The following is a 26,794-nucleotide window of genomic DNA, read 5'->3' on the forward strand; positions in this document are numbered from 1 at the left end:
CCCGCAGCAGCCATCCAGCTAGCCGACTGGCCAACTAAACAGCCGGTCCACTCCCACAGCAGTCAGTCAGCCACACAGCCGGTCCGCTCCCGCTGCAACCATCCAGCCAGCTGCCCCACCCCTTCAGTGTCCGAACAGGCCGTCCGCTCCCCTCGCAGCCGGCCCGCCTGCCAGCCGGCCCGCTCCCGCAGCAGCCCTGTCGTTCCCGCAGAGGCCCGGCAGCCAGCTGGCCCATTCTGGGAACAGCTAGTCCGTCGGCGGGCCCTTTCCTCCAGCAACCCGCCGGAGGCTGCCGGGCGTGGCTCTGGAGTTGGGGAAAACGCCCGGGCTTTCTCCGCGCCCCTCTCGGCTCCTGGCGCTGCCGTACTCTCTGCTAGCCGGGGCCGTGCTGAGGGCAGCAGTGCAGATGATGCAGATTTTTTGGGCCCCTGGGGAATTCGGGGCTGCCGAGCTGCTCCCAGTGTCCCAAATACAGTGACACAGTGTAAGAACATTGGATGTGGGTGGTTATAGGATCTGATCTGCTCATGACTTGGGGCAGAAAAGTGGCCCATGACGGCCTGCAGGATCAAAGAAAGTACAGCTCAGCAGCACTATACAAGGGAAAAGAAGAGCAATCTCTGCACATTCAACCAAGAGCTTTTAAAGAAAGTGAAGGAGACATATGTAAAGTTCTGTTTAGGAAAGGAATAAAAATCAGGGAAAGGGGTGGATTGATGTGAAATGAGGAGGAACAAGACTGTAGTGATAGTAAACATTTTTCTAGCTTTTTTCTGGGATGATGTGCATACATGTGTGTATGGGGGTCTGAGTGCAGTAATGGCAGTCAGACATGTCAGAGGGTCCATGTACCTCTGGTGCAGTTCTGGAGTAAGTGCAGGTGTGTGAGTAAATGTGAGCGCTAATGAAGGTAAAACTGGATGGTCCAGAAAGTAGGGAGGTGGCTCAAGAATCCAGGGGTGTGTTTAAAGGTGGGACCATGGGGCATTTTGCTACTGAGGACCAGGGCAATCCTGGCCAGGTGCTAGAGAGACCATAGAGCTGAGGGGCTCTCAAGGGGTGAGGGAGGCATGTGTCTAAGGGCCAAATCAAAGGGTTGTGGAGGATCCTGGGTGCACTGGACAACACTGGGTCCAGAAGTCTCCTGAATTGCCTGCAGCTTGTGGTGGTAGTTTTCCAGCAGAACAAGAGCCTGTGAGCACACTGCCTTCTCTAGCTGAAGCAAGAAGGCTTTGTCAGTTGTTCCTCTTCATCAGGCCACCTCTGCAAGACATCAATCACAAGATTCCCTTTCTTGCCTTGGTCTGCAGTTCTTCCCCACAGACTTTCTTATTTCTTTTCTAATGGTGGTGGCACCTATGGTGCAAGTGGACCTTTATTCTCTTCAGCTTTTGGCTGGCTTTTCATGCAGAACCTTTTACGTTTTGTGCAGAGAGACCTGGGGGATGAGGTGGGGGGAAAAGATAGATCAAGCAAAAAAGGGTATCCCAAGCATGGGCTGCCATCCCTTGTTCCTTTCTTCACAACTGCTACCTTGTCCTTGATGAGGAATATATAGATCCCCTTGATCTTGAATTATTTTTGGTGGCTGCTACTGTCTCAGGAGGTCAGACCTTGGTTCTGTCAGTCTATCTCCCTTTCTGACTTTAATACTCCTTAGTATTTTTTTAATAGTAACATTTTTAATCAATAATTGTGGCTGTTTCCCTCGCATAGTGCAAGAGACACTATTTTAAGTGTCTAAATCTTATCAAAGGAGATGTATCTCCAAACTATTTATCACTTTCGTGTAGCACTGTCTTCTGAGGAGTCAACCCATTCCTTAGCCTCTGCAGAAGTGAAATGCAGTTTTGCAATACCAACTGGAAAGAGGGCTTTTATCTTCTGTCACAGTGAGGGTGGCTGTGATAAATCTTTGGGTCCCCTGACTTCAGGGTGAACATGGCGCAAAATAAGAAAAAGGAATGGGAATGATGGAGTGCCTGAAAATTACTTTTAATGAGAAACAAAAATAGGGACGATGCCCAGACACCAAACGCAGTATGGGGACAAGCTCCAAAAGACCAGAAACAAGAGAGAAGTAACAATATATTGTTTTGGGAGTGGAACATTCTAGAAACAATACCATATATGGAACACAGGTAACCAATAAGGGAGTAGAACTTGGACTAATTAACATAAAAACTTCAAAGGCTCTTGAGAGGAGATCTCAGGCTTGCCCTGAGTTAGATGAATGTTTCCCAGGGCTTGAAGCTAAGGCTTGGCTTGTTGGGGGTGAAGTCTGGCTGACCCTGCATCCCAGTCGGACTGATTCCCACAAACTTCATGTTCTACCCAGTGTCCAAAATGCAAAGACATATGGGTATTCTGGTTCTGCAGTAATGTTATAAATGAATAAAGTTTGACTCTTGGTATAAAACTACTAACTGAAATGTTAAGCTGATATATATTATTAAGTGAATTAATGAATTAATACACTTAATTGATTAATGTAACAAGTTATAATTAGTGGGGTAAGGGGTTAGACATATTTTTGTATAGGGGTGGGTGTGAGCTGGTCACTGGGAGGAGGGACGAGGATCCTTTATTGGACTGACAGTGAACTTTCTGGAGAGATTACATCATGAAGCTGGAGCAGAAGTTGAACTAGGATTGGAAAATGGACCACCCAATGAGGGAAAGAATTCTGAAAATGATTGGCCCAGGATGAACCTTGGTGTAGACCAATCAAAGACTGAGAAATTGACCAATCAGCATCCGGGTCCTGAGTGCTCCAATCAAACAAACTGAGAGACTTTAAAATGCCTTGGGTGACCAGAACCGGGGCCTTTTTCTGTGGGACTAGTCTCTCTGTAAGACTCATGTCCTAGGAAATGCCCTGAGCAGCTACAGCTTGCACAGTTATTTTTTCTATGAGTTATTGCAGGGGTCCCAAGATTGTCTTGGGACTCAGATTCCTTGGCTATTCTCCTTTTCAATAAACAGGCTCAATTTTTCTTTTACGTTAATTAGCCTCCTTTCCTTTTTTTTTCTTCACCTTAATTTTTCTTCAATATGAGCCTTGTTTATAACAGTAAGGTGCACCATGCTTCTTTTTTCTCTTTCATGAGAACAATAATAGCTTTTTTACTGTAATTTACACGTGTAGACTTTTCTGCAAATATAGACTGATGCAGCACCATGTCAGGCAAATGAAGTTTGTCTCCCAAACAAGTGTGAAAGTTGGCCTGGCTGGGGTAGACAGTGGGCTGGCCTTGACTGGTCATGCAGAAGGCATCCACTTAAGGCCACTGGAAAGCAGTATGTTGAGAGGGAAAACATCTAGCTAGGTTACGGGGAGAAGAACAGGATTATGGGAGTAGTTATGTTGACTAGGTGATTCCATATTAGGCAATGTTTCTAGTTCTTGTCTATGATTGGTTTGTAACACTTGCTATATAAGGTTATGTTTCAATTTCACATTGATGATTGGTTCCCTGCCCTCAGATGTAACCGTATATATTGCTGAGTTTACCCTATTGCTAGATCTTTGGAGATTGTCCTGTATGCACGGCTTCTGCTCTTTGTTATTTTGCTCATTATTAAAGTTAACTTTTCCAGGCTACTCCATTGTCCTTGCCCCTATTTCATTTTGTCACTCCCAGCTGGTCCAGTTCTGAGGTTGCAACGTTGATGTGACAAACAAGCACATTATGCTGATGCAGGGTGGAGTCTTCTGCTTCCTTAGTTTGAGCTACACCATCTCGTGGATAATTCCCAGAAGTAGTTTCAGAAGGATTAGAGTTTTCAGTAGAATTTTATTGTACTGACATTTTGTGGATTGAATGCATTATCTAGACTAGCTGAATTGTGCTTTATACTTTTGCTTGCTGAGTGCTGCTTGATGCACTAGCACAGGAAGTGATGTGGGACTGCTGATGTTGGAGTTTGATGTAGGAGTTCTGTACTGTAGGCAGTAAAGGCTCCAAGTTCTTTGCATGATTCAATACTTGGATGTGTCTGCACAGTTTCTGAATTCTGTTACATGTCCTGGATTGTCAGTTTCCAGACCTGTAGACAGAATCTCAGGAGGAATATTGTATTCATTGAGCCACATCTTCATACTGGAAAAGCTGGTACCCTAGACCACTGGGTAAATCCAAGCTGTATTTCCCAAGATATGTACTACTTTTGAATGATGTAGTTTATTTTTGTGGTAAATAAAATTACTCATCCTTGGGTTCCATTCTGTTTCATTATCAGTGAGTTTCACTTTATAAACTACAAATTCCTCAGCCCGGGGTGTGGCAGACACTTAAACCTTGCCAGTAGCTGAAGTGACTGATTGCTACTAACAGAGTTAGTAGCAAATTTTAGTAGTTAGTAGCTATTAACTTTTGTTTTGTTTAGTAGATTTGCTTTGCTGTTATCTATATATTTAATTGTGATCCTAAGGATAAAATTTTCTTCCTCATTTGGTGGAATTGCTACCACCTGAACTCTTTGAGAAGGGGTTTTCTCACATAGTCAATAAATTGCCAACTTTTCCACGCTATTGTTTATCTGTTACACAACCAAAGTTTGCTGCATTTACGATGTGGTGAAGCAGTACTGTTGCCTGAATTGAGAAAGAAAAACACTTTCCAGACAATATAGATAATACAAAAAGCAGATCTTTAATGAAAGCTTCCATGTGCCCCATGGCTGTGGGCACAGGTGGAATCAGATTTGTACAATTTTTGTAGTGTCTATTAATTAGTATATCTAACAAATATTGTCAAATTAGAAGAGCATTGGTTAGGTCATTTCCCCCCAGGTTCTGCCCCCTTGGAGTCCTCTCCCAATCTTTTAGCCCTCCATTTTATTACGGCTGCAATGTATGGTGCAAAACAGAGCGTCCTTGCTGGACTAAAAAGCAAGACTAAACAATCCCAAGTATGCAGTAGAAAGGTTAGCTTACTGTTCTAAAAAGTAGAGGAAAAGCAGTAGAGTACTAGAGTACCAGGGGAAAAGTAGGAAGAGTACTAGAAGCTGTAACCACGTATTAATAGTCTACGAAACTATAAGTATATGAGAAACGTACAGAAAGTGAAAATTTTTAGGTATCAGTACTGTCACTTTCTGGTGTTTGTATGCTTTCATCTGTTACATTCTGGGTCATGTTTACTTTTATCTGGAAGTGTGTTAATTAAATAGTTTAGGTTCTTTGACTGTTTGGTGCCTCCCAAGTCTCCTCCTCCCTCCACTTGGTACCCTCCAACTGTAAACCCTGCCCAATCCCCTGCAAATCTTACCTATATCCAAGCTCCTCATTCCAGATCCTTCCCTGAGTTACACCTATGTGGTTGTCAATCCTCCCAGAACCCTTCCCCTCCTTCTAGAAAGCTCTGTTTTACTTTGTAGGCCACTGGCTGTGTGGGTATGTACCCTCCTCCCCTGTACTGTGATTGAGCTGTCTCATAACAGCATGCCCACAGGACACATTCTACCCTGCTCTTTCAATTGGTCCTTCTGGGTAAGTCACCCAGATTTCATTCACTTATTTTTCAATGGGACATTCAATCAAAGGACCCTCCTTATCATCAAGTGGGTCTGTCTCCACCACCAACCCACCAAAATGATAACAACACCACAGGAACTCATGGCTTAGCTCATTATGAGAGCCAGGGCATGCCTCCGCACCCTTGCGGGATATGACTTTACATGCATTCATTTACCTTTAACAATGGGAAATCTGGACCATTTGCTCCAGATGAATGAGCACCTCCAGTTTGCCCTGGATAGCTACCCAGGCCAAATTCCTATCCCCCCACCCAGTCACAAGATGTTTAATTCAGTCTTTCATTTGATTCCAAAATCACTCCAAAGTCGCACACCTCTAAAAGCTCTGACAATTTTTACAAATGGCTTGGGAAGATCCTACAAGTCAATAACGACTTGGAAGGATCCAAAGATGCAAAAGTGAGAGTCTGACGTTGAACCTGTTGAGGGTTCTCCTCAAATTGCTGAATTTGCAGCTGTCGTCAGAGCCTTGGAGAAGTTTGAAGAGCCTATCAGTTTAATCACTGATTTGGCATATGTAGCTGGTGTAGCTATGAAGGCAGAACACTGATTTTGAAAGAGGTTACAAATCCAGATTTATCCAAATAGCTTTCAAAATTGATCTAGCTTGTCTCCCACCGAAAACAACCTTTTTGTATAATGCTTATGAGGTGACACATCAACCTTCCAGGTCCTATAGCAGAGGGAAACCTGAAAGCAGATGCCCTGGCCATGCCTGTGCACCATGTTAACGTGCCAGACTTTTTCTCACAGGTGAAGCTGAGCCATGCCTTTGACCACCAGAATGTTCTAGCTTTGATGAGAATGTTCCATTTACCACGTGAACAAGCACGAGCCATTGTTATTACTTGCCTCAACTGCCAACAATACTAGATTCCATCCTTAGGCTCTGGGGTTAACCCCTGAGGTCTAAAGAGTTGCCAGTTTTGGCAGTCCAATGTCACCCATTTTCCTGAGTTTGGGAGACTGAAATACATCCATGTGTCAATGACACATTTTCAGGAGTGGTATTTGCCTCAGCCCATGAGGGAGAAAGTGCAAAAGAGTCACCAAGCACTTTCTCCTTGCATTTGCCACCTTGGGGGTCTCTGAGCAAATTAAAACAGACAATGGTCTGGCATATGTCTCAAAGAATATTGAAGAATTTCTTAGTCAGTGGGGAGTTAAACATAACACTGGCATACTCCACTCCTCCACTGGACAATCAGTTGTTGATAGAGCGCACCAAACAATCAAAAGACAAACCCTCAGTGATCTTTGTTTTATCTTTGTTTTTCCTGAAGTTATTACCCCCAAACACAGAGATCTTAATTTGTTGCAGTGTGTTTTTATTATGTTTTCAATGGCAGCTCAGTTTCAATGGTCTCTTGTATAACCTGACCCCTCCCCTCCTTCCACATTTTGTATTGTTATATTTTATCCTTAATGAATTGTTCCTTTCCCCCGTATTGTTGCTTCGGCCCTGTTTTCTGTCTTCCCTAGACTTGCCTTTCCCTCCTCCTGCAGAATTGTCCTCTGGTCCCAAACCCTGCCCAGTCCCATGCCAATCTTACACGTATCCAGGCCCCTCATTCCAGATCCTTCCCTGAGTTACACCCACCTGATTGTCAATCCTCCCAGAACCTTTCCCCTTCTTCAAGAATGTTCTGTTGTACTTGGTAGGCCACTGGCTGGTACCCTCCTCCTCTGTGCCCTGTCAGTCCCTGGCTGATGTTTCTCCCTGATTGGTTAATGTCTGGTATCCACCCCCTGCTCATCCCCCAGTTAAAAACCCCATGTTCCCCATTGTTCGAGGTCTCTTGTCCCCACCTCTGTATCTGGGGATAAACCTATTCTTGCGTAAAGCACACAAGGGCCCCTTGGCATGGTTTGTGCAGCAGCCTGGGCTAACAGAAAGGGCTCTCTGACAAGCTGTGGCTGTGTCATTTATTTTCGTTTGTTGCAACCATCCCCCATATTTTCTGGGAGTGGGTATCCCTATTGTCCAAGCCTTATTATTACTGAAAGAACTACCCCAGGACCTGCCACTAGACCCAACTGTCATGTGGATCCAATTGCTTGGAATGAACAAACCCATCATAAAATGTGACTTATTTTCTAACAGGGAGAAGAAAAGGCATGATTGACACAGGAGATAATGTAACTATCATTGCCTGCTCCGAGTGGCTAGAACAGTGGGAACTTGAACCTGTGTCTGGATTGGTATCGGGCATTGGAGGACTAGCAACCTCATGGAGATCTAAAGAAAAACATTGTAATTAGTGGCCCTAAAAGAAAGGTTGCCACAGTGAGGCCTTCAGTGGTTAGGGTACCAATTACACTGTGGGGACGAGATGTCTTGGCACAGTGGGGAGCCTCCCTCCAGACCACTTGCTGGGATTTCTGGTGGGGGCCACTGAAAAGCATACCATCGATACCATCAGACTCAACTAGAAACAAGATCACCCAGTCTGGGTCGACCAGTGGCCCCAACTGAAGAGAAGTTGCGTGCACTAGAAACTCTCATGGCGGAACAGCTAGAGAAAGAATGTACAGTACCATTGAACAGTCCATGGAACACCCCACTCTTTGTAATTAAGAAGCCGGGGAAGGACATATGGAGGCTCTTCCAAGACCTAAGAAAAGTGAATGATGTCATCAAGGAATTTGGGTCTTCACAGCCAGGAATGCCCACACAAACTATGCTCCCCTGACACTGGCCTCTCACAATTATTGATATCAAAGGTTGCTTTTTTATTATTCTGTTGCACCCTCATGATGCCCCCTGCTTTGCTTTTTCTGTGCCGTCACTGAACTGTCAAGCCCTGCTGTGGTGTTATCACTGGCTGATCTTGCCCCAGGGCATGAAGAACAGCCCAGTGGCACGTCGCAGAAATTCTGTCGCCAATCAGACAGCTGTTTCCTGACTGTTTTATACTGCATTACATGGACGACATCCTTGTCTGTGCCAAAGACCACACACACCAGCCTTGACTGAGTGCTAAAAGAGACCATTAGAGCCATTGAGAGTTTCAGATTTGAGATCTGGGAGGACAAAGTTCCACTCTCTAGCCCATGGACCTACCTAGGTTTCCAGCTGAGAGAAGAGACTGTTGTGCATCAGCAGATCTTCATCAAGGATGACCCAAAGATGCTGCATGACCTCCAGCCTCCAGCAGCTGTGTGGCTCCATCAATTGGGTATGTCCTCTGCTGGGAATAATGACAAAGACCTCACCCCACTGTTGAGTCTTCTGCAAGGAAATGAGGACCTGACATCACCACAGACCATCTCACCAGAAGCCTGAAAATCCTTCAACAAGGTCCAAGAAGTGCTATCCTGGCACACTCAATGTTTCGAACCAAGTTTACTCTTCTTTATACCATTCTAAGTTGTACACTCTCCTCTTTCAATGGGACTCTGATTTAAAGGATCCCTTACTGATCCTTGAATGGATTTTCTTACCAAACCAACAGCCAAACCCAATAATAACTCCTCAAGAGTTGATGGCTGTGCTCATCTGCAGAGAGAGGGCTCATCTCCGGTCTCTTGCCGGATGTGATTTTGCATGCATCTGCATGCCATTGGCCACCACCAAAGAGTTGGAGCATTTGTTCCAAAAATGAGAGCCTCCAGTTCTCTCTTGACAGTTTGGTAGTTTTCTGGGAAAATTTTCAATTCATTTACCTGGTCATAAATTGTTCAGATCTACATTCAGTTTGGTCCTGAAATTTATGCTTAGCAAAACGCCTCTCAAGGTTGTGACGGTTTTACTGATGACTCAGGGTCCTCTCACAAGTCAGTAGTGACTTGGAAGGGTCCAAGGATGCAGAAGTGGGAATCTGATGTCCAGGTGGTGGAAGGCTCACTGCAGATTGAGCCATTAGCAGCCATTTGTCAGGGTTTTTGAGAAGTTTCAACAACCTTTCAGTTTGGTCACACATTCAGCCTATGTAGTTGGGAGAGCAGAACACTCAGTTTTAAGGAAGGTCTCTAACTCAAGTTTGTTTTGCTTGCTTTATAAATTAGTTAAACTGATTTCCCACATCAACTGTTTCCTGTATAGCATGTGAGATCACATACGGAACTCCCTGGAGCTATTGCTAAGGGGAACAGGAGAGCAGACACCCTTGCCATGCCCGTGGAAGTTCCACAACTGGCAAATGTTTTTGAGCAAGTCAAACTCTCACATATCTTTTATCATCAGAATGTGCCTGCTCTTGTAAGGATGTTGCATCTCTCGCAAGAGCAGGCAAAGGCTATAGTGGCCTCGTGTGCCAATTGTCAGTCATTCCAGGTTCCCTTCTTCTCAGCAGGCATCAACCCACGTGGGTTGTACACCTGTCAACTTTGGCAAACTGATGTAACACACTTCCCCTCGTTCAGTCAACAAAAATATGTACATGTTTCCATTGACACCTTTTCTGGAGCAGTTTTTGCATCTGCTCATGCAGGGGAGAATGTGCAGTTCACTAAATGCCATTTTCTTCTAGCCTTTTCTGTCCTGGGAGTCCTCCAACAGATCAAGACTGACAATGGGCTCACTTAAAAATCCAAACAACTTGAAGAATTTTTTCAGCAGTGGGGTGTGGAACACTCCACTGGCATATCCCATTCACCCACAGGACAAAATCATCGAAAGAACCCATCTCAGCCTTAAATGAGTCCTTCACCAGCAGTAGGGAGGTACAGAGACACTGCGTCCCATTGAGAGGCTCTGTAAAGCTGCCAGGAGTTTGAAGGCCTCTGTTGTTTCAATTTATCATCCCATGGAAAAAGCATCCATGCTCACATCCAACAGCTGCAGCAAGAAGTCCACCAACTCAGAATCGAAAAAGAACCCAAGAGGTTTGAGAACCTGTTGCAACACTGGGTAATCAAAGGATGGGTTGCTTCAGTTCTAAATGGTTTTGTTTGGGTTCTCATGATCATTTTTATAGTCTTGTTGAGTATGCTCTGTGTATTCTGATGTTTAAAGAAAGCGTTCAGGGAAGTATTCTTTTCAAATAAAAATGGGGGAGTTGTGGTGACCCCTAAGGTCACCACAGAGGAGGCTGCGCTCCTGTGGAGGGTCTGCAGCCTTTGAGACACCTTCAGAGCAGTTGTGTTCACCCCCTGGGAAGTCTCCCTAAGAGACTTCCCTATAGATATGGTGAGCAGAAAACTACACCGTCCCATAAGCCTTTGGTCCTATGGTAATACCTTGTTCCTGATTTGTTGTTACCCCAGTTCCTGTTTTTTACCTTCCCTGATTGGTGTACTTTGGATCTCTTCCCTGATTGGCTGTTTCTTCAATTCCTTCCCTCGTTGGCCCAAGTTGCTAACCCAAACTCCTCAATCCTCTATAAAACCCAGCCACCTTGAGACCTCGGGGTCTTTTGGTTGCCATTTCCTGGGAAAATAAAGAAGCTCCTGAGACCAGAAGATGGGATCCTGTTCCTTTATTCCTGCATCACCTGAGGAAGCCCCACCACTCAGCTTTTTTAGCAGCTGTCACCACTGAGCAAAATCACTGGGGAGTGCCTGTGCTCCTGACACAAAGAGTGTCTTTCTAAGAAAAAGACACTTTCTCTGGGAAGGTTGTGGCACCCTGAAGAGCAGTGGTCTGCAACAGGGCGCACTCAGAGTTAAGGCACATTTCTGTTTAGTCACCTTTTTGGGTGTCTTATTTGGCCATCCCAGCACTAATTTTGTTAGCTTATCTGTGAGGACACCATCCATTAGCCTTTTCAGGATTTCCTTCTGGAAGAGGAAATCTACCCCTGGGACCATAGCACCTGTCTTGTGAAGGGGCAGTCCTGTCCTCCCTGATTTGAAGGGAGGGAATCCTAGGTGACAATCTTGGGCTTATTTGGGTGTGTGTCACCCCATGAGTCTTGGGCTTGCTGGCTAGCAACTTAACTGATCTGTACTTTTCCCCAAAGTTTATAAATTCCTGGTCAACCTCTCCCCAAGTCCTCACTTGGACTTCTTGGGCAGGGGTGTGCCCTGCAATGGAGGTGGGTAGGTCCACTGAAAGCAGCAGTGACTCTCTCCAGGGGAACTAAACCCTGGATTTTTCCCTATAATTGAATGCTAATGGGTTTCAGAGAGTTCGGGTACCCACAAATCAGTGAGGTGTTGTGGTTTGAAAGCAAAACAAATGAGAGGCTCCAAGTCAGAGATATAATTTAATAAGAAGAAAGGTAAAAAGGTAAAAATAAAATAAAATAAATGCAATAACACAAAAGACCACTGACAAAGTCAGAATACAACCTGAGCAGGATGGTGGAGGCAGTCCAGGTGAGGTGGTCTTCCTGAAGCAGTGATCCTGTAGAAAGGTCTGGTGGCTCTGGTCCTCTGGGAATCCAGCGAGTAAGTGCTGCTTGTACTGTTCCAAATCCTAGGTTATATCCAGGTGAGAATGCTTGTCTCCTCCCCCTGGGTGGAGCATCTCACAATGGGATGATGAGTGTGAAGTGGGTCCTTGATGGCCCATTAAACAGAGATAACTCCTGGAGGGAGTTACCTGTGAGTCAGGGCAAAGCGTTAATGGGCCATTAGCAGAAGACAGCCCTACACTAGAGCTCTGCCCCACTTGGTTTCAACAGTTCATGAAGATGGTGATAGAATAAATACTTTGTGTACATCCCATACTACAACCCAGGACATGAGGTCATCCTTTTTCAGGGTCCACCAGCACCATCATGGGGTCTAAAAGGTGCCCTGAAAGGGCCCAATTTGCAGTCATGCCTCATTTGTATGCATGCCTCTTTTGGATGCTTTCTATCACGTGGTCAGTAGTTCCCTCTATAGCAAGTGGGTTGCCACTTTCTAGGGGGTTTAACCCTCTGGCCTAATAAGCCTCCCTCTGGGTTGGTGATCAGAGGGCTTGGGAGTCCCTAGTCTTGAGGAACATACGAGGACCCCAGTATCTGTCAGCTTCCTTCTTGCTTGAAAGGAACTGGTTTCCCCCCCACCCCTCAGAAATACTCACCACACCTACTCTGTCTCAGACTCCCTTGGGCAGTGACCAGAATGTTTTTTTAACTTTGCCAGTTCAGTGGCCATAAATGATACTTCTTTTAAGTAATGTTAGGGACTTGATCCTGGCAACTTTTATACAGTTATTCTGTTTTTAGTAAAGGGTGCACATAGAGCATAGCGTCCACCTGAAGCTGTGCCTCTGCTAGCTCTTTCCATGCATAAATGGGAGCGACTGATGCATCTTTCAAGCACACTTTGGTATCCACTGGTGTGTTGGATCCCCCTCACTAATTCCTCCTGTAAAACTTTGTGTAAATTACTATTTTGTGCCTTTTCTTTCTGTAGCCTCCCTTCCAAGCCCGCAACCTAAATCTCTAGGGATTTCCCAGTGCCTACAGGGACTCGATTACCGTAATCTCTCAGCTGCTGTATGCCACCCATTCTTCCATGACACAGTCAACACAGCCCACAAAACAGCACAGGTGGCTGCTTTGCCCCTTCCTGGTGTAGATTTTGCTTTAAGTTGCAACACAACAATGCACTCCAGCATAGTTTGCCAGTTCTTTTTAGCCCTCCCACTAAGTGGTTCAAAACAGATAAATTTCACCGGAAGATCCCACTTCTGACACCATTAAATATCCACCATGAGGAGTGTGAGGGATTCTTTTAAACCAGTGCTTTGGTGCAGTTCCGCTCACAGCCGGCAGGGGCGCTGGTGGCTCCGGGCTGGGCAGGGCGGGTGTGGTGATTCCCCCGCGGCTGCAGGGGGTGCTGTGGGGCGAGCTCGGTCCCCTCTCTGCATGAGATAATGGCGGGTGCAGCTGGTAGAAAGATGGAAAAGGCACTTCATTACAAACTCCCGGGGTAGCTAGCCCCAGTGCACCTCCAGGTAGTGAAATGAGCTGTAGCAGGAATCTTGGAAGCAGCAAGCTGGAAGGGCAGAGTGAGCAGATCCCGGAGTAGTAAATGAAATGTATCAGAAACTCCACAGCTGTAGCAGGAGCCATAGGGTGTCAGGGCAGGCAGGGGGTGTGGGGTTACAGAGTAGTGAAAAACCCTGAGCAGTGGCAGATAAATGGTGGAGTCAGGCAGCAGCAGCCCAGCTCCTGAACACAGCTGGGAGAGGCTCTCTTGGAAGGGCTCAGGGCTCAGGGTCCTGGGTTTTCCCTTGAGGCACCCAAGTAGATGGCGAGGGTCCTTTCTGGTGAGGTAGAGTGCTAATAAGGCCCCAGTGCAACAGCTGCTCTTCCAGGCAGAACTCCACTCACAGTAGAAGAAAGCAGGGGATGGAACCCCACAGTGGTGGCAAATTCTTCCCACAGCCTGTCTCCTCTGATGTTGAGAGAGAGTGAGCTGGAGGCTGCACCCAGCCTCTTCCCTCTAGCCCAAAGTCTCCTGGTAACTCTGTCCTTCCCAAGAGAAAAACCCTCAGGTAGCAACTAGCTGGACTCCTCCCCTGCCTCTATGGCTACATTCCTGTCTCTCTGAAGTACCAGTCATTATTGTTTCTTAGCAACAAATGGGAGAAAATTCCCTAAGAGAAAGAAAACAAAAGGAAAAAATCCGAGCCCCCCAACAACGTCAAACACCAAATTTACATGTACAGATCAGTTTTTAACCACAGTTCAAGAAATAAAATGAAACAATGTTGAGGTGTTATTATTTCAAAATTAAATTGGTACCTCACAGTGGTGGTGATAACAGCAGGAGAGGAGAAAGAAAAGTGAGAATCTTTTCAAGAGTTAAATGTGGCCACTCATGAGTTAAAAAAAATCTCTTCAGAGAAGCTGGGAGTTGAGGGATGCTGGTGACTTGTGAGCTATGGAGTGCATGCCTTAGTAACCACCACCTACAAGACCGCCTCCCAGTTCATCTGAGAACCAACAAGGCTCTATGAGAGACATGGCATATAGATTATATAAGTCCTTTCAAGAAATCAGAAAGAAAACAAGTGCTGGTCAGGGTGGCCTTGTTGAGGCAGAAGCAGTAGGATGGCCTATTGGAGAAAGCATAGTAGAAGTGCTGAAGCAATGGTTCAGTTCGTTGTCCAAACCCAAGTCTATCCATTATGACAACAGTAATTTTACTGCCAGAGTGGTCTAAGAATGGGGTAATTTATGGGCACAGATTTGTTGTAACCTAATGGAAGATAATAGTCCTTCAAAAGATCAAGGAATCTGTAATCAAGTATATAACCAGTTTCACTTAGGCTGTACTATGATTTGATTGGTGGTACCTGCCATGAGAGAGTAATGAATATTAAGAAAGTAAGAATATTTTGAAACAGACTACAGTGGGATCCACAATGGTGAATTCCTTCTTCCTTTCATCCTCTCCTGAAAAGGTCAATCCACGGGTTGTTCAGAAATACTGTTGCCATGTTTTGCTGTTCAGAAATATTTAAATCATTGCTGCCACAGGCTAACCTATTATAAGATTTAAATAATTGCTGCCATAAATGAAACTTTTTGATTGTTTGGCATTATTTCACCATAATTTAGTTCAAGGGTATCCCAAATGTGCCTCTGAGTAGGCAGTCTGTGACTGCCCTCTAGGATCCAGCATTTTGTGGCTACCCCAGACCAGGTGACCCAGGATTGCCCTTTGGGATCTAACACCTTGCATATATGTAAAAGCATATTTTATGCAGTCTAATGTTTAGTCTTTTCTTCACTGAGCATGAAGAAATACAGATGTACAGTGGGCAGGTGAAAACCAGCTTGCATCAGCCCCTACAGGCTAAGCTTTTTCTACAGATCTTGCTTACATGTGGTTTTGGGATGGGAAAGGCACACAAGACAATAGGAAATTATCTGTGTGACCATTTGGTTAAATGTTATGCCAGCTGAGTCACACTTGGAGACTACTCAAAGGGTACCACATCATCGGCGCAATCCTCATACTGTTACAGACTATCACTGCAGATAGCCCAGCAGCATTCCCCTAAGTTCCTCTTTTTTCACACTCTCTATAACACCAGACCTGCACATTTCGGCCTTTTTTCCATTTGCATTTTTTAAGCACCAAGTACAGTGTTTCAAGGCTGTTTACAAGGTGACAGCTGAAGCCAAAGTTTCACGATGAACATTTTCATCTCCATTTTCAAAGAGACCTTTGCGAGGCTGTTGTTTAAATAAACACTTAGCTTCCATGTCCTGATGTCTCAATCTCCTGATAATTGGACCATTTTAAAATGAACTAGTGTTTGGTCTTCATAGTTTGTGTTCATAATCTGTGGCCTTCCTTTGCCCAAGGCTTGCTTTATATGATAAGATCCAGCCCCTGGATTCTCTGTGTCTTGAATCTGAAGTGTTGCAGTTTGATTCCTTTTCCAGGTGAAGATAAAGTAGTGGTCTCCACCATTTTTCATCACAGCTTTTTTCTCTTAGCTTTTCCTTACCTGTAAAAGCCATGGGGTGAATTCAGCAGTTACTAGATTCTAGTTACCAGTTGTACTGGTGGGCACTTAAAATCAGTGACATTTTGGGTAGACATTTTCCCTTACTCGATTTATGAAAAAGAGTCAGAACAGAAAACAGGATTAAATAGATTTGAAATGTGTAATGTGCTGAGGGTGACCTTGGGAAACAGCATACTTGTAGTCTGTAGATTGGACTTCACATCTCATTACAACAAAGTAAAGAGAACATATTATTTAATTGCAGTCACGTTTATTTGCAGTTTCTATACACACTTTCTAGGTAATCAAACTTTTCCAACACATTTTTGAGAGGGGTTCACAATGAAACTGTCACCGTTTTTACTAAAAATAAATACAAGACTTAAAGTGTTGCACAGCTCTAAAATATACAAAGGCTTGGATTTAATGTAAACTTTGAAAACATTTTACAAAAGAAACCATATTTGCAACAATTTAAAAAGTTCATATTTACAAATATTACAAAAATACAAAATGGATGCAAGTCCATAAACCATTGTCTTTTCTGCCAGCATGAACTGGTGCTAGTACCAAAATAGTTACACTGTAACCTTCTTAATTTTGTTTTTTAATTCTTTAAGTCATAACCTACAGTATTTCTCTATCTGCCACCATTGCAGCAAATGCACTCAATCACTGACCTTTGGCAAAAGCAAACATATGCTTTATTTGCTACAACTATCCCATGCCCTCTATGCTGCCACAACAAAAACTAAAACAGAAAGGGAAAATAAAGAAAAAAAAAAGAAAAGAAAGAAAAGAAAGAAGAAAAGGGGGAAATGTTATTTTTCAGAACACAGCTGTATAACTTAAGAAATAATTTTCATAACATCCGTGCAAGCAACAGAACAGTAGGTTGAAATGACGGTTCAGCAGTTCCCTGATGCATGTACTGCACCCTGTCTCAAGAGGTGAGTGATGCTCCCTTTGCTCTATGGCCTGTCCTCTGGTACCTTAATGGCACACTTGCAATGCTACAGGGCTCCCTGCCATTCAACTTCCTCTGACTCCCACATTTGTTCTGAACTCTTTTCTTCAGAGAGGATTTAGAATCTCTTTCTGTTTGGGTTTCAATCTGCTAAATATAAATTAGAAAATTAAGCAAAAGGAGACTATACTCCAGTGGGTTTGTTCTGTGTTTGTTTTGTATGTGAAGTATTGCCTCATCAATCTGGTAAAAAAAACCTCTAGTGTATATATATTTATTTAGGGTGTCTATGAAATTATTGATTGGTAATAAAAACTGGTATCATCAAAATCAATTCAGCTGTATTCTCTTTATTGTTTTGAATGATTGTTTAACTCAGGACTACTAAACATTTTGTAAAAGTGCTTCTGGTAAAATTTTTGTGGAAAATGACTGAAGATGACAAACTAAGGATTTTCTGCCCATTATCTAAGCTTTTCTTATACTCTCCAGAAGGTGGTTTGTTATATGCTAAACATATAGCTTCATCTTAAAATGTTCTCATTCATTCACTTCACTTGTATTCAGACTTAATTTCCTACTTAAGCTACTAATGTGATTAGCCTTTTGTTTCCAAAGCCTTTCTCCCATTACATTTTTAAAAACTATTTTAGATGATTTTGCAGCCCTTCAACTGATGGACCATCCCTCATCCCAACACACGTATCACATGCACAGTGACTCTACCTCATCAACTGAATGCAACCAGGCTACACAGGACAGTAGGAAACTGAATAATATATGTCTTGTGGTAAGTGCTAGACAAAATCAGATGTGACCCTTCTGGGGAATAACATTTTGGATATGTTAAAGTGTTCTGATTTGCTTTGACTCCTTGAAATTGTAACAGCTTTAGGAAGAACCTTCCTCTTTAAAACATGAACTGCCTTCTTTTAGTAACTCTCAGCTTTATGCATTACATGATTAAAAGAAAAAAACCCCAAAAACCGAATTCGCACATCCCGCCTCCCAGTCCTTTACTTATGCTTAAAGCCAGCTTTTAGCTGATTTCTTTATAGCCAAGAATGCTCTGTTGCCATCCTGCTTGACCTGTCCTACTGCACACCCCATTCCTCCTTCACTATTTTCTCTGCACTAACCTTTCCTCTTTTCCTAACCATATCCTACAGCAACCAACACCAACTGCATCAGTTTTGGATAAAGAGGACCTTGTCCTCTAAGTAGCACATCAGTGTAGATGGGGCTACATCAGTGGAAATTGTGGTGGCCCAAAGCAGAATCAGGCCTGTTGTGTTTTTTCTGTTTGAAAATTAAAAGTATAAAGCAACTCATGGGTTCTTGCAGTTTTAAGATGAGAATATTCAAGTAACTTCAAGTAATTCAGCTTTTATTTCCCTGCCTTCATTTGTATCAAAGCAGCTACTTTGATTTGTCTCCTTTCCCACCCCACCCCAGTCCCTCACCCTGTTTTGTGTTTCTGGGAAACCCAGACATGATCCCTACTGTATGTGGCTGGCACAATGAACTGGAGCTTTCCCCTTCCCAGCTCAGCAATGAATATAAATAATGCATACACGTACCTATTTCCCAGCTACATTTTCACAGTGTCATTTTTGTAAATATTTAGGTAGCATGAATCTCATCAGCACAAAGAGAAAGCTTCACTGAAAACTCATTGCAGATATTTACTGATAAATCGAAAGCGCTTCTTGCATGCTTATAATTTATTTGTTTCCTTTACGAACCAGAAACTAATTGAGTTTAAAGATTATAGTTACCAGGTTATGACTGTGTTATGTATCCCAATAGCCTAATAGGAATATGATAGTTAAGTACTGTTACCTCTCACATCTATCCTTTCTGAAGCAATCCCTGCAAGTATAAAGGCCCAGGGTGGGGGGGCTGTGGGATGGGACCCTTTGGGGCTTTGCATCAGACCCAGCTCTGTTCTGTCAGAAGCACACTCATCTTCCCCACTGATCCTCATGGTAACCCTCCCAGCTATGCTTTCCAGTTAGCTTCTTTGGAGCTGCCTTAGAAAGACAAGTGGTTTCGTTAATCCCCTCACAGTCAGTCTTTCCATTTCCTTAACTAAGGTGGAAAATTCCTGCTTTCCACTGTTCAGTGTCATCCTTCAGGCCTGTCACACTAAAAGTGGTTATTGGTGGCCATGTTTTATGTTTGATATGAAAATGGTATTCACAGAATACAGTTATTACAATTGAATTTGTTTGTCTTCTATAAACAAAGTTGTTATGCAGTAAATCGTTTGCCACGTCCACTTTTTGATAATTCTATTTACAAATTTTTATCAAAAATATGGTATTTACATATGTTTTGTTAATTTCTTCTAAAGTTTGTTTCAGCTCATTTTAGTGTAGAAAAATACCAATTCTCAAGAGCTTTTTTTTCTTTTTTTTTTTTTTTTTTTTCTCCCTAGGGAAGCACTACAGTGAGGGATTTGTTTTGAGATGGGCAGCTTCTGGGAAAAAAACCCACCCAGCGTCACCTTTAACTCTATGGAAAGTGAATGGCCTTGAAATCTACACTGACAATGGACATGAGAGTGGGATAAACCAAACGAAGCCAAAAGAAAACAGAACAGACATAGCATATCTTCATCCTTTTAGAAAATGTAATGTAATAAATAGCTACAGCTGTAGTCCTTTTGTTTCCCCAGCATCTTCCAAATGCAAACACATCTAAGCACTGATATTGTGATATTGCCCTGCGATTGTTCTCTTTTCTTCTTTTTTTTTTTTTTTTTTTGATTGCTACAGCATTGGCCTTTCACGTTGACAATCCTTAAGCGCTCGAGTGGTGTTGGCAGCCCGGCCCTGGCACCCACACAGCCTATGTGGAGCTTTGAGAAGAGCGATCGTCATGGGGGCTGCCATCGGAGTTCTCGGTCTCGCCCTCCGAGATGGCCTGCATGGGCGTGTTGTACAGCCTGCAGCGCACACTGTACCGGCTGCTGCTGGCTGCCGGCGGGGCCCGCGACCGCCCCACCCGCGACGATGCCGACATCGGGAAGTTCTTGGAGGAGAATCCTTCCGTGTTGACCCGGGGGGAGCAGGGGGAGAGCGGTGATAATGCGTCAGGGCTTGTTGTGGGAGGAGACTCTTCTGTGCCTTGAAGGGTGTCCGCTGTCAGCTCTCCAGGAGACTTCGGCAAAATTGGACTTTTCAGAATTTCGGTGGCAGACATCCTGTAGCTGGAATCAGATCGGCTGCCCTTTTTAAGGAGCAGTAGCTTAAACTCCTCATTGGACGTGTTGGACTTTTTGGCATTTCTGTATATAAGCCCGGGAGACCTCTGACTGCTAATGGGCGCGCCCACATTGCTGGCTGGTGGCATGTTGGTGGCGGGCAGTGTGCTGCTGGTGGGAGGCTGGCTGCTGGTCCCAGATGAAGGTCTCAATCTGTTTCTTACAGAAAGGTCTCCAGAATCCTTTCTCCCAAGAACTTTCCTTTTTGATCTGTAAAAACACGAAGGAAAACTCTTTTCATATGTTATTTTTGTAGTATAATGCCTAGTGCTGTTCCGGAGTTTTACAGATGCTTTCACAATTTCCAGAGTTCTCTTAAGCCCTCTGTAAAATACAGGAGTCTATCAGTGACTCATGTCACTGAGCTGCAGCATGACTCTCAACATTACCCAGCTCTTCCAAGACAATGTATGCACAAATGGCTCTTTGTAAAGACAACAATGCATACAGAAATTTTGGTAATAATAATATGCAGCATAATCTATTCAGTATCAGAAAACTTCAATTTCAGTTTTGATCCTAAATTTCAGCTGACTACAAAATACTCTAAAATAGAAGAGATGTCTTGTCATGTCCTTGTCCCTGCAACAACTCATTCACCAGAATAGAGCTGGTGGACTGGTAGGCAGAAGACAGGAACCACTGCAGGTAGTTTTCTTTGAAGATGTGTGTTGGTTAGAAAGAACAGCCTGATGTTTTTATCTGTAAACCATCCCACATGTGCCATTGAAGATACTCAGACTGAACTCCAGGCCATATTAAAGCATGTTTTAAAGCTGCCTTTTAGAAAACTGAACTGAGTTAACTAAAGAACATAGTTTGAGGACAAGACTTAAACACAGAATAACCATCCTGCAGCTATTGTTAGTGGATAACTGTGGAGGAATGCATGTTACCATTTCCCATTGCCACAAGTTTAGGTCACCTGTGAATGACTGCAAACAGATCCTCAGTAGTGCGGGGTTTGTTTGGAGACACAAAGACATCTTCAGTGTCAGCCTGTGACTCCTCGCTCAGTGGAGACATGATGGACTCATCACTTGGAGAAGACTCTTAAAAAGGAGAGAAGCCACGTTATGAGTCAGACTCCACTGCACTTTGCAACAGCACCATCAGTTGGAGGCACCAGCTCCACTCACAACCAAGTGGGCGATACCACCATACAGCCTCTAATCTAAAAGTCATGTCCATGTTCCATATTGGAGCCCATAAAAGGAATACTGAACACAGGATCTCTTATTTACAGCACAGCTGTGATAATCAGACTCTTCTGTATCCAGGGCTAATGCTCCTCCCTTTTATCTCTTCAGATGAGATGCAGCACAAGGGAGAAAATAAATATCAGAAATAGAGTGTGAATACTGTGGAAAAGTGTAAATAGCTTTGGGCTGGCTGGCCAGCTAACAGACATGGGGGTGTCTATGCTTGAACCCACAGAGGGAAGCTGATGTGCCACTCAGCTTTGACTCCACCACCATCCTGTCCAAAGCTTCCAGATTGGGTATGACACAGAAGGAATTCACAACTCACCTTTCAGCGAAGGCTCGTCTGCACTGCCCACTGTCTCATCTGCCCTGCTGTCATCAGAGGCACTTTTGGTTGGGATACCTGATGTGATATCGTTTTCCTGCTTGCAACCCTCTTCGCTGAGTGAATCCACTGCTGCTATCTCTGCTTCATAGCTGATATTCCCAGGCACATGGTGACTTACATCGGGTTGGTGCTTTAACTGATAGGTGACGGCTGGTCCCTCAGCCTGAGCTGGGCTTTCATCCACAGGCCCAGCTTCCACCTTCCCCTCGCTGCCTGTGGAGAGCTCTTGCTGAGCCTGTACTTGGTGAAGATCGTGCACTTTTTCTGCTTCCTGGACAGGTTTCTTTGTTTCATCATCACCTGTGGGGACAGCTGAGCCCTTCTGAAAGCCGTCCATGGGGACGGCATATGTCTGATTCAGAGAACTTTCTGGTAAGTGTTCAGCGGCCAGGTGTGTTTGATCCTTCCCAGGTTTGATTTCAACCAGACCCATGCTTGCTGAAGTTACAGCTTCTCGCTCACAGCTATTCTGCCCACCAAAAGAGGAGCTTTTCTCTAAAGGTGGCTTTCCAGGGCCTGCTTCTGCTGGGGAAGTGTCAATGTACAGCATCATGGCCTCATCTGTAGAGTACTGGCGTGATACTGGTTTCTTAGCTAAGAGTGGCCTCATTTTGCCTGGAGAGACCTCAGTTGTCATCAAGGTGGTCTCCTGTATGCAGAGCAGGTCTGGGGTACTGCCTTTATGTTTCACTCCTTCAGGCTTGTTGACTGCTCGGAGGTGGACAGATTTGAGAACGGAGGGTGTAATGGCAAGGGCAGAGGGAGGGCTGGGCTGCAGGGCTTCCCCGACTGCGCTCTGCTTGCTGTGGCTAAAGGTATGCAGCTGGTGCCTGTGAGCGAAGGGCTTGCTCAAGACATTGTGAAGAGCACTTAGGTCAAGGTGAGTAGGAGGTATAATTGGAAGTTCGAGGTCTTTGCTCACTGAGGCGGTGCCATCTTTTGAGAGTGGCTGCTGCAGCGATGACTTCCTCTCTGGAACTTTCGGCTTCCTCTTGCTCCCCCCTGGAGACAATGGTCCCGAAAAGAAAGCTGTCGGAAAAGAAGAGGTGGGTGTCTCTGACTGGCTGGAGTACCCACTGGAGGGTGAGGCTAACCCTGCCAACTTCTCCGGGGAGGCCAACTTAAACTCGTTATCAACAGAGGGGAGGGATGGGGTTGTAGCTCGTGACCCAGATTGAGATGTCTGGGATTCAGAGCTCTCTGGTGACTTGATGCACTCTATGACTGTAGTACCCGTAGCAGTGCTTGAATTGGACAAGGACCTGTAAGGATCGCTAGATTTCAAGTCATTCAGAAGCCAGAGGTCTGCATAGTGAGGTTGTTCAGCACCTTCATCTTTAAAGGAGGGGATATCAGCAGTGTCAAATGGAGTGTCCTTTAACCCACCATCCCCCTGGTTTGGCCACGGAAGCTCCTGCTTGGCTGGCAGGTTGGGGCCTTCCACTCGGGAAGGTGTGTTTGAAAACTCAAGGGGCAGCTTCATCTCCCTGGCAGTGTGTAAGACATGCTGCCCAGCACTGATCTTTGGTTCTTTCTTGTCAGGAAGGTCGGTGCTGCCCTCTGATTTCCTCAAAGACGAGCTGCGTTTTGGTGGGGCTGGCTTTGCCTTTGGTTTCTTCAGTGAGATGCACTGCCGTGCCTGCCTCCTGTGGCTCACACACTCCTGCCAGGCACAGTCAGCTAGGCTGGAAGTCATGTTCCCAGTCTGGCAACTCTCGGAGCCTGGGGCTGCATAGTTGCAAATATAGCTTTTATTACCCTTCAGACCGCAGTCAAAGTGCATGGAGGTATAGTATCCTTCAGTATCCACAGAAAAGTGTGAGCTAGTGTCTGCCTTGTCAGAGGGGGTCTTTTCAAGGAAGCTGTCATAGGTGGCCATGCTGGTAAAGCTGGGACATCCCAGGCTGTCCGCCTTTGGGCGCTCTGGGCTGAAATCCTGGCGACAGGAGGCATCATGGTGATGGTGCAGGTAGTTCCACTCACTGTCGCTTGTGTTGCTGTTGTTGGGGTCATCCAGTAAATCCGCCACAGTGGATGTGAAGGAGCTCGCTCTGTGGCCCCTGACCTTGTCTGCATGGTCACCAAACTGCTCTGTGATGAAGACATTGGAGTCCTCGTTAGCATTGGGAGCGGTATTGAGTGACAGCTCGGAGTCACAGTGTGAAGAGCCCGTTAGTGGAGGAGAGGCAGCAGGAGGAATGGTTTCAGATGTCTGGGAGGGACATGTGGAGCTGCTCCCGCTCCAGTTGCCACTGGAGGACTGGTGGTCATCTTTCTGGTCCATGTGGCTGCTGAGCAGGACTCCTGCTGTTGAGATGGAATGAATTGGGCTCCCAAAGGTGTCTGAGTTGGATGAAATTTCACAGCTGCCTGAATCAACCATCCTTGACAGCCGCGATCTCCCCCTCTCGTTGATGCTGTGTTCAGGGCTATGCAGGTGCTGAGGACAAGTTAAACCAATGGGCTGGCACTCCTGTGAACCCTGCTTGCTCAAGATTTCATTGCCCTTTTTCGGGATCCTCTCCTGACCGGCTAGGAAGTGCTCTGCTTCATACCCTGCACTCTTGTTGGTGGCATCCTGATGGCCCTCACTGGCCCGGGCGCCCTCGCGAGGAAGGCTGCGCGAGCGGATGCGGTTGCTCACAGCAGCAGCGAAGACTGCATCCCCATTGTCCGCCAGCACCAAGATGTTGCCAGTGGAGTGGGAGAGGGAGGCAACAACGCTCTGCCCCCGCTGGGCACGGATTCGTCGCCGGGAGGGAGCAGCTATCAGGATTTCTTCTGTCTGGCACTCCGAGTCCCGGGTCCCCAACCTCCTGTTGCTGGAGCCAGGGAATTCTGGGTTTGTGTGCACAATCACATTGCGCTCTCTCGCCACTGGCGACTCGTCTGAATCTAGGACACATGGAAAGCTGGGTGAGTGGGAGAGAGCTCCACATTTCCTGGCAAGAGAAAACCCGCGGAGCAACCCAAAAAAGCATTATCTGCTGTATTCTTTAATCTGCTGTAGTTTTTAATCTTTCTGGCATTGGACCAAATTTACGTTTTGTATAAAAAATTTATAAGGCAGACGTCCTGCCTGTGAGGTAGGGAAATTCTCCTAGTCCTGCAGCGACTTCTGCAATACGTTATCATTGTGGAGCTGAGCTTGTTGTGCTAAATATTAAATACTAAGTTTTCAGGTTTTTATGACTCGCTTTCAGCTACTTAAAGTTTTCAGGAGTGGCTGCTGGACAAAACACTCCATAAGCTTCTAAAAATAATTGTTTTGCCTACCTGTCTGTTCAGAATTTCTGTTATCTGCTTCTTTACTCTCAAGAATATTTGCAAGACAAAAAGATCTTTCTTTCATAGGTTCTCTGATTGCTTATTCCCTATGATAAACACATTTCTTCTGCTTCCAATCAAGTTTCATGGCAACCGACTGAAACACCAGAGCCATCTTCAGGTGCAGATGAACATTAGGAAGTAACAATTCTGTTAGTTTCCTTTTGAGTTAATAAGAATTTCACACTGAATTTGCCCCCAACAGAGTTGCTCCTAATTTACCCTGACAAAAAGTGAGGTAATTTGGTAGATTTAAGGCAAATATTCTTGATGATAAAGAATAATGGGAAGGAATTGAGGAGTGTGATAAATAAAAGGAAGGTTTAGCAAAGCTCCCGTAGGGTACCAGCAGCTGTATCTATGGTGAATATTCAACCACTCATCTAAGTTATCCAGCTGTTGTGACAACTCATCATCACTTTGTGGAGTAACATCTGTCAGTTCTTTACCTTAAGCTCCCCTGATGCAAGAAAAAACTTTCACTTAATCTAGTTACTTTTTATGCACATAACTATGGGTTTATAACAGAAATAAAATGAAAAAGAAAAAAGAACTGATTAACATTTACACAATAAGCTGAACACGTATATCTATATTACTCAGTAAAGCCCCCAGTCCTTCAAGGCCATATGGAGTAATATAGCTTTTCTTACTGTTGTAAATCAAAAGAACAAAACATATCATTCCTAGACTCCACAAGCATTTACACTTTCAAGGTTTCATTTCTTTGGAAGGCTAACTACCAGCTCATAGCCCTGCAATTTAAGTTGGTTAGAAAGCTATCTATGGAAGATTTGTATTTATACTACACCTATTTCTTGTTGCACTCTTCTGGGGATGCCAGAGATGGTTTTCCTCCTCCTCAACTTTCGTCTCCGCTGTAGTACAGATTGTGAATGAACAAGAGAGCAGCGTATACTAGCCTCTCTGTCAAAACCAACTCCTGCAACCCATAAATAGGTCTCATTAGCCTTTAGAAATAGTAAACAAATTTTCATGGCTGGAACACAGTGGAGGTATGTGAGCTTGGATTAAGCCTGTGAATAAACATAAGGGAGCCCTTATGTAGCTCTTATGTAAATTATATCACAGTATATCACAGTTTTACATCTAATTCCAGCTCCCCCTCAGCAGCCTGGTCTGCCAAAAATAACAGAAGGCATGAAAAGAAAAGGAACAGAAAAAGGAAAGAAAATGAGGAAGGCAAATAGAGAGCTCTTGGTAGCAGGGCATCTTTCTTACAGCTATTTATCCATCTGTCATAGGGACAATGACAGTAACTTGTCTGCAAAGCATTATCTGTTCAGCTGTAGCCTGACTTATTTTAAGCAACTAAGCGTAAAAAAATGTTTTAAGGTTATTATGCCATATTGCAGTAGTTGGGCGCTTCTTAGGAGACCAATATGCCAAGGGAGCTAACATTTCAAAAAGGAAGGAGACAGCTAAAATGGGGCCAAGTCACCATGCAAGTTTAGAGAGCATTCTCTGTGACAATGACACATGACTAAGAGTGACATTAACAAGGAGCTGCTATTTACTTGCATACATTGAGAAGTGGCCTGATTTTCCAGTGTGCACAGCACACAGTGGGAGTCTGCTCAGGTCATGCAATCAAGACCCTCAGTTTAGATTTAGAAGCACAAGTTCTTGAATATGTTTGCTTATGACCACCTTCATCCAGAATAGGTGAGAATTCATTGTTTTCATTATGTTTCCATGGCACTAGCAAAGGGAAGTGTCTTTCACTTTGATT

The 26,794-nt window shown here is 44.6% G+C and overlaps 1 protein-coding gene across 1 annotated transcript in view; it reads right to left on the bottom strand.

Moving 5' to 3' along the window:
- Window positions 1-16,160: 16,160 nt before the first annotated feature.
- The window catches only part of NHS (NHS actin remodeling regulator), a gene marked incomplete at its 5' end in the record, with an annotated part of 30,062 nt that continues 19,428 nt past the window's right edge, over window positions 16,161-26,794 (bottom strand). Inside the window, 4 exons of the mRNA XM_083854477.1 lie at window positions 16,161-20,331; window positions 21,047-21,173; window positions 21,652-24,609; window positions 25,853-25,984. Of these exons, the coding sequence (XP_083710603.1) occupies window positions 19,707-20,331; window positions 21,047-21,173; window positions 21,652-24,609; window positions 25,853-25,984 (3,842 nt within the window). The 3' untranslated portion in view covers window positions 16,161-19,706. The remainder of the gene's footprint in view (window positions 20,332-21,046; window positions 21,174-21,651; window positions 24,610-25,852; window positions 25,985-26,794) is intronic.

The sequence above is a fragment of the Zosterops lateralis genome (assembly GCF_965231275.1).
Source record: "Zosterops lateralis genome assembly, chromosome: 2".
Lineage (NCBI taxonomy): Eukaryota > Metazoa > Chordata > Aves > Passeriformes > Zosteropidae > Zosterops > Zosterops lateralis.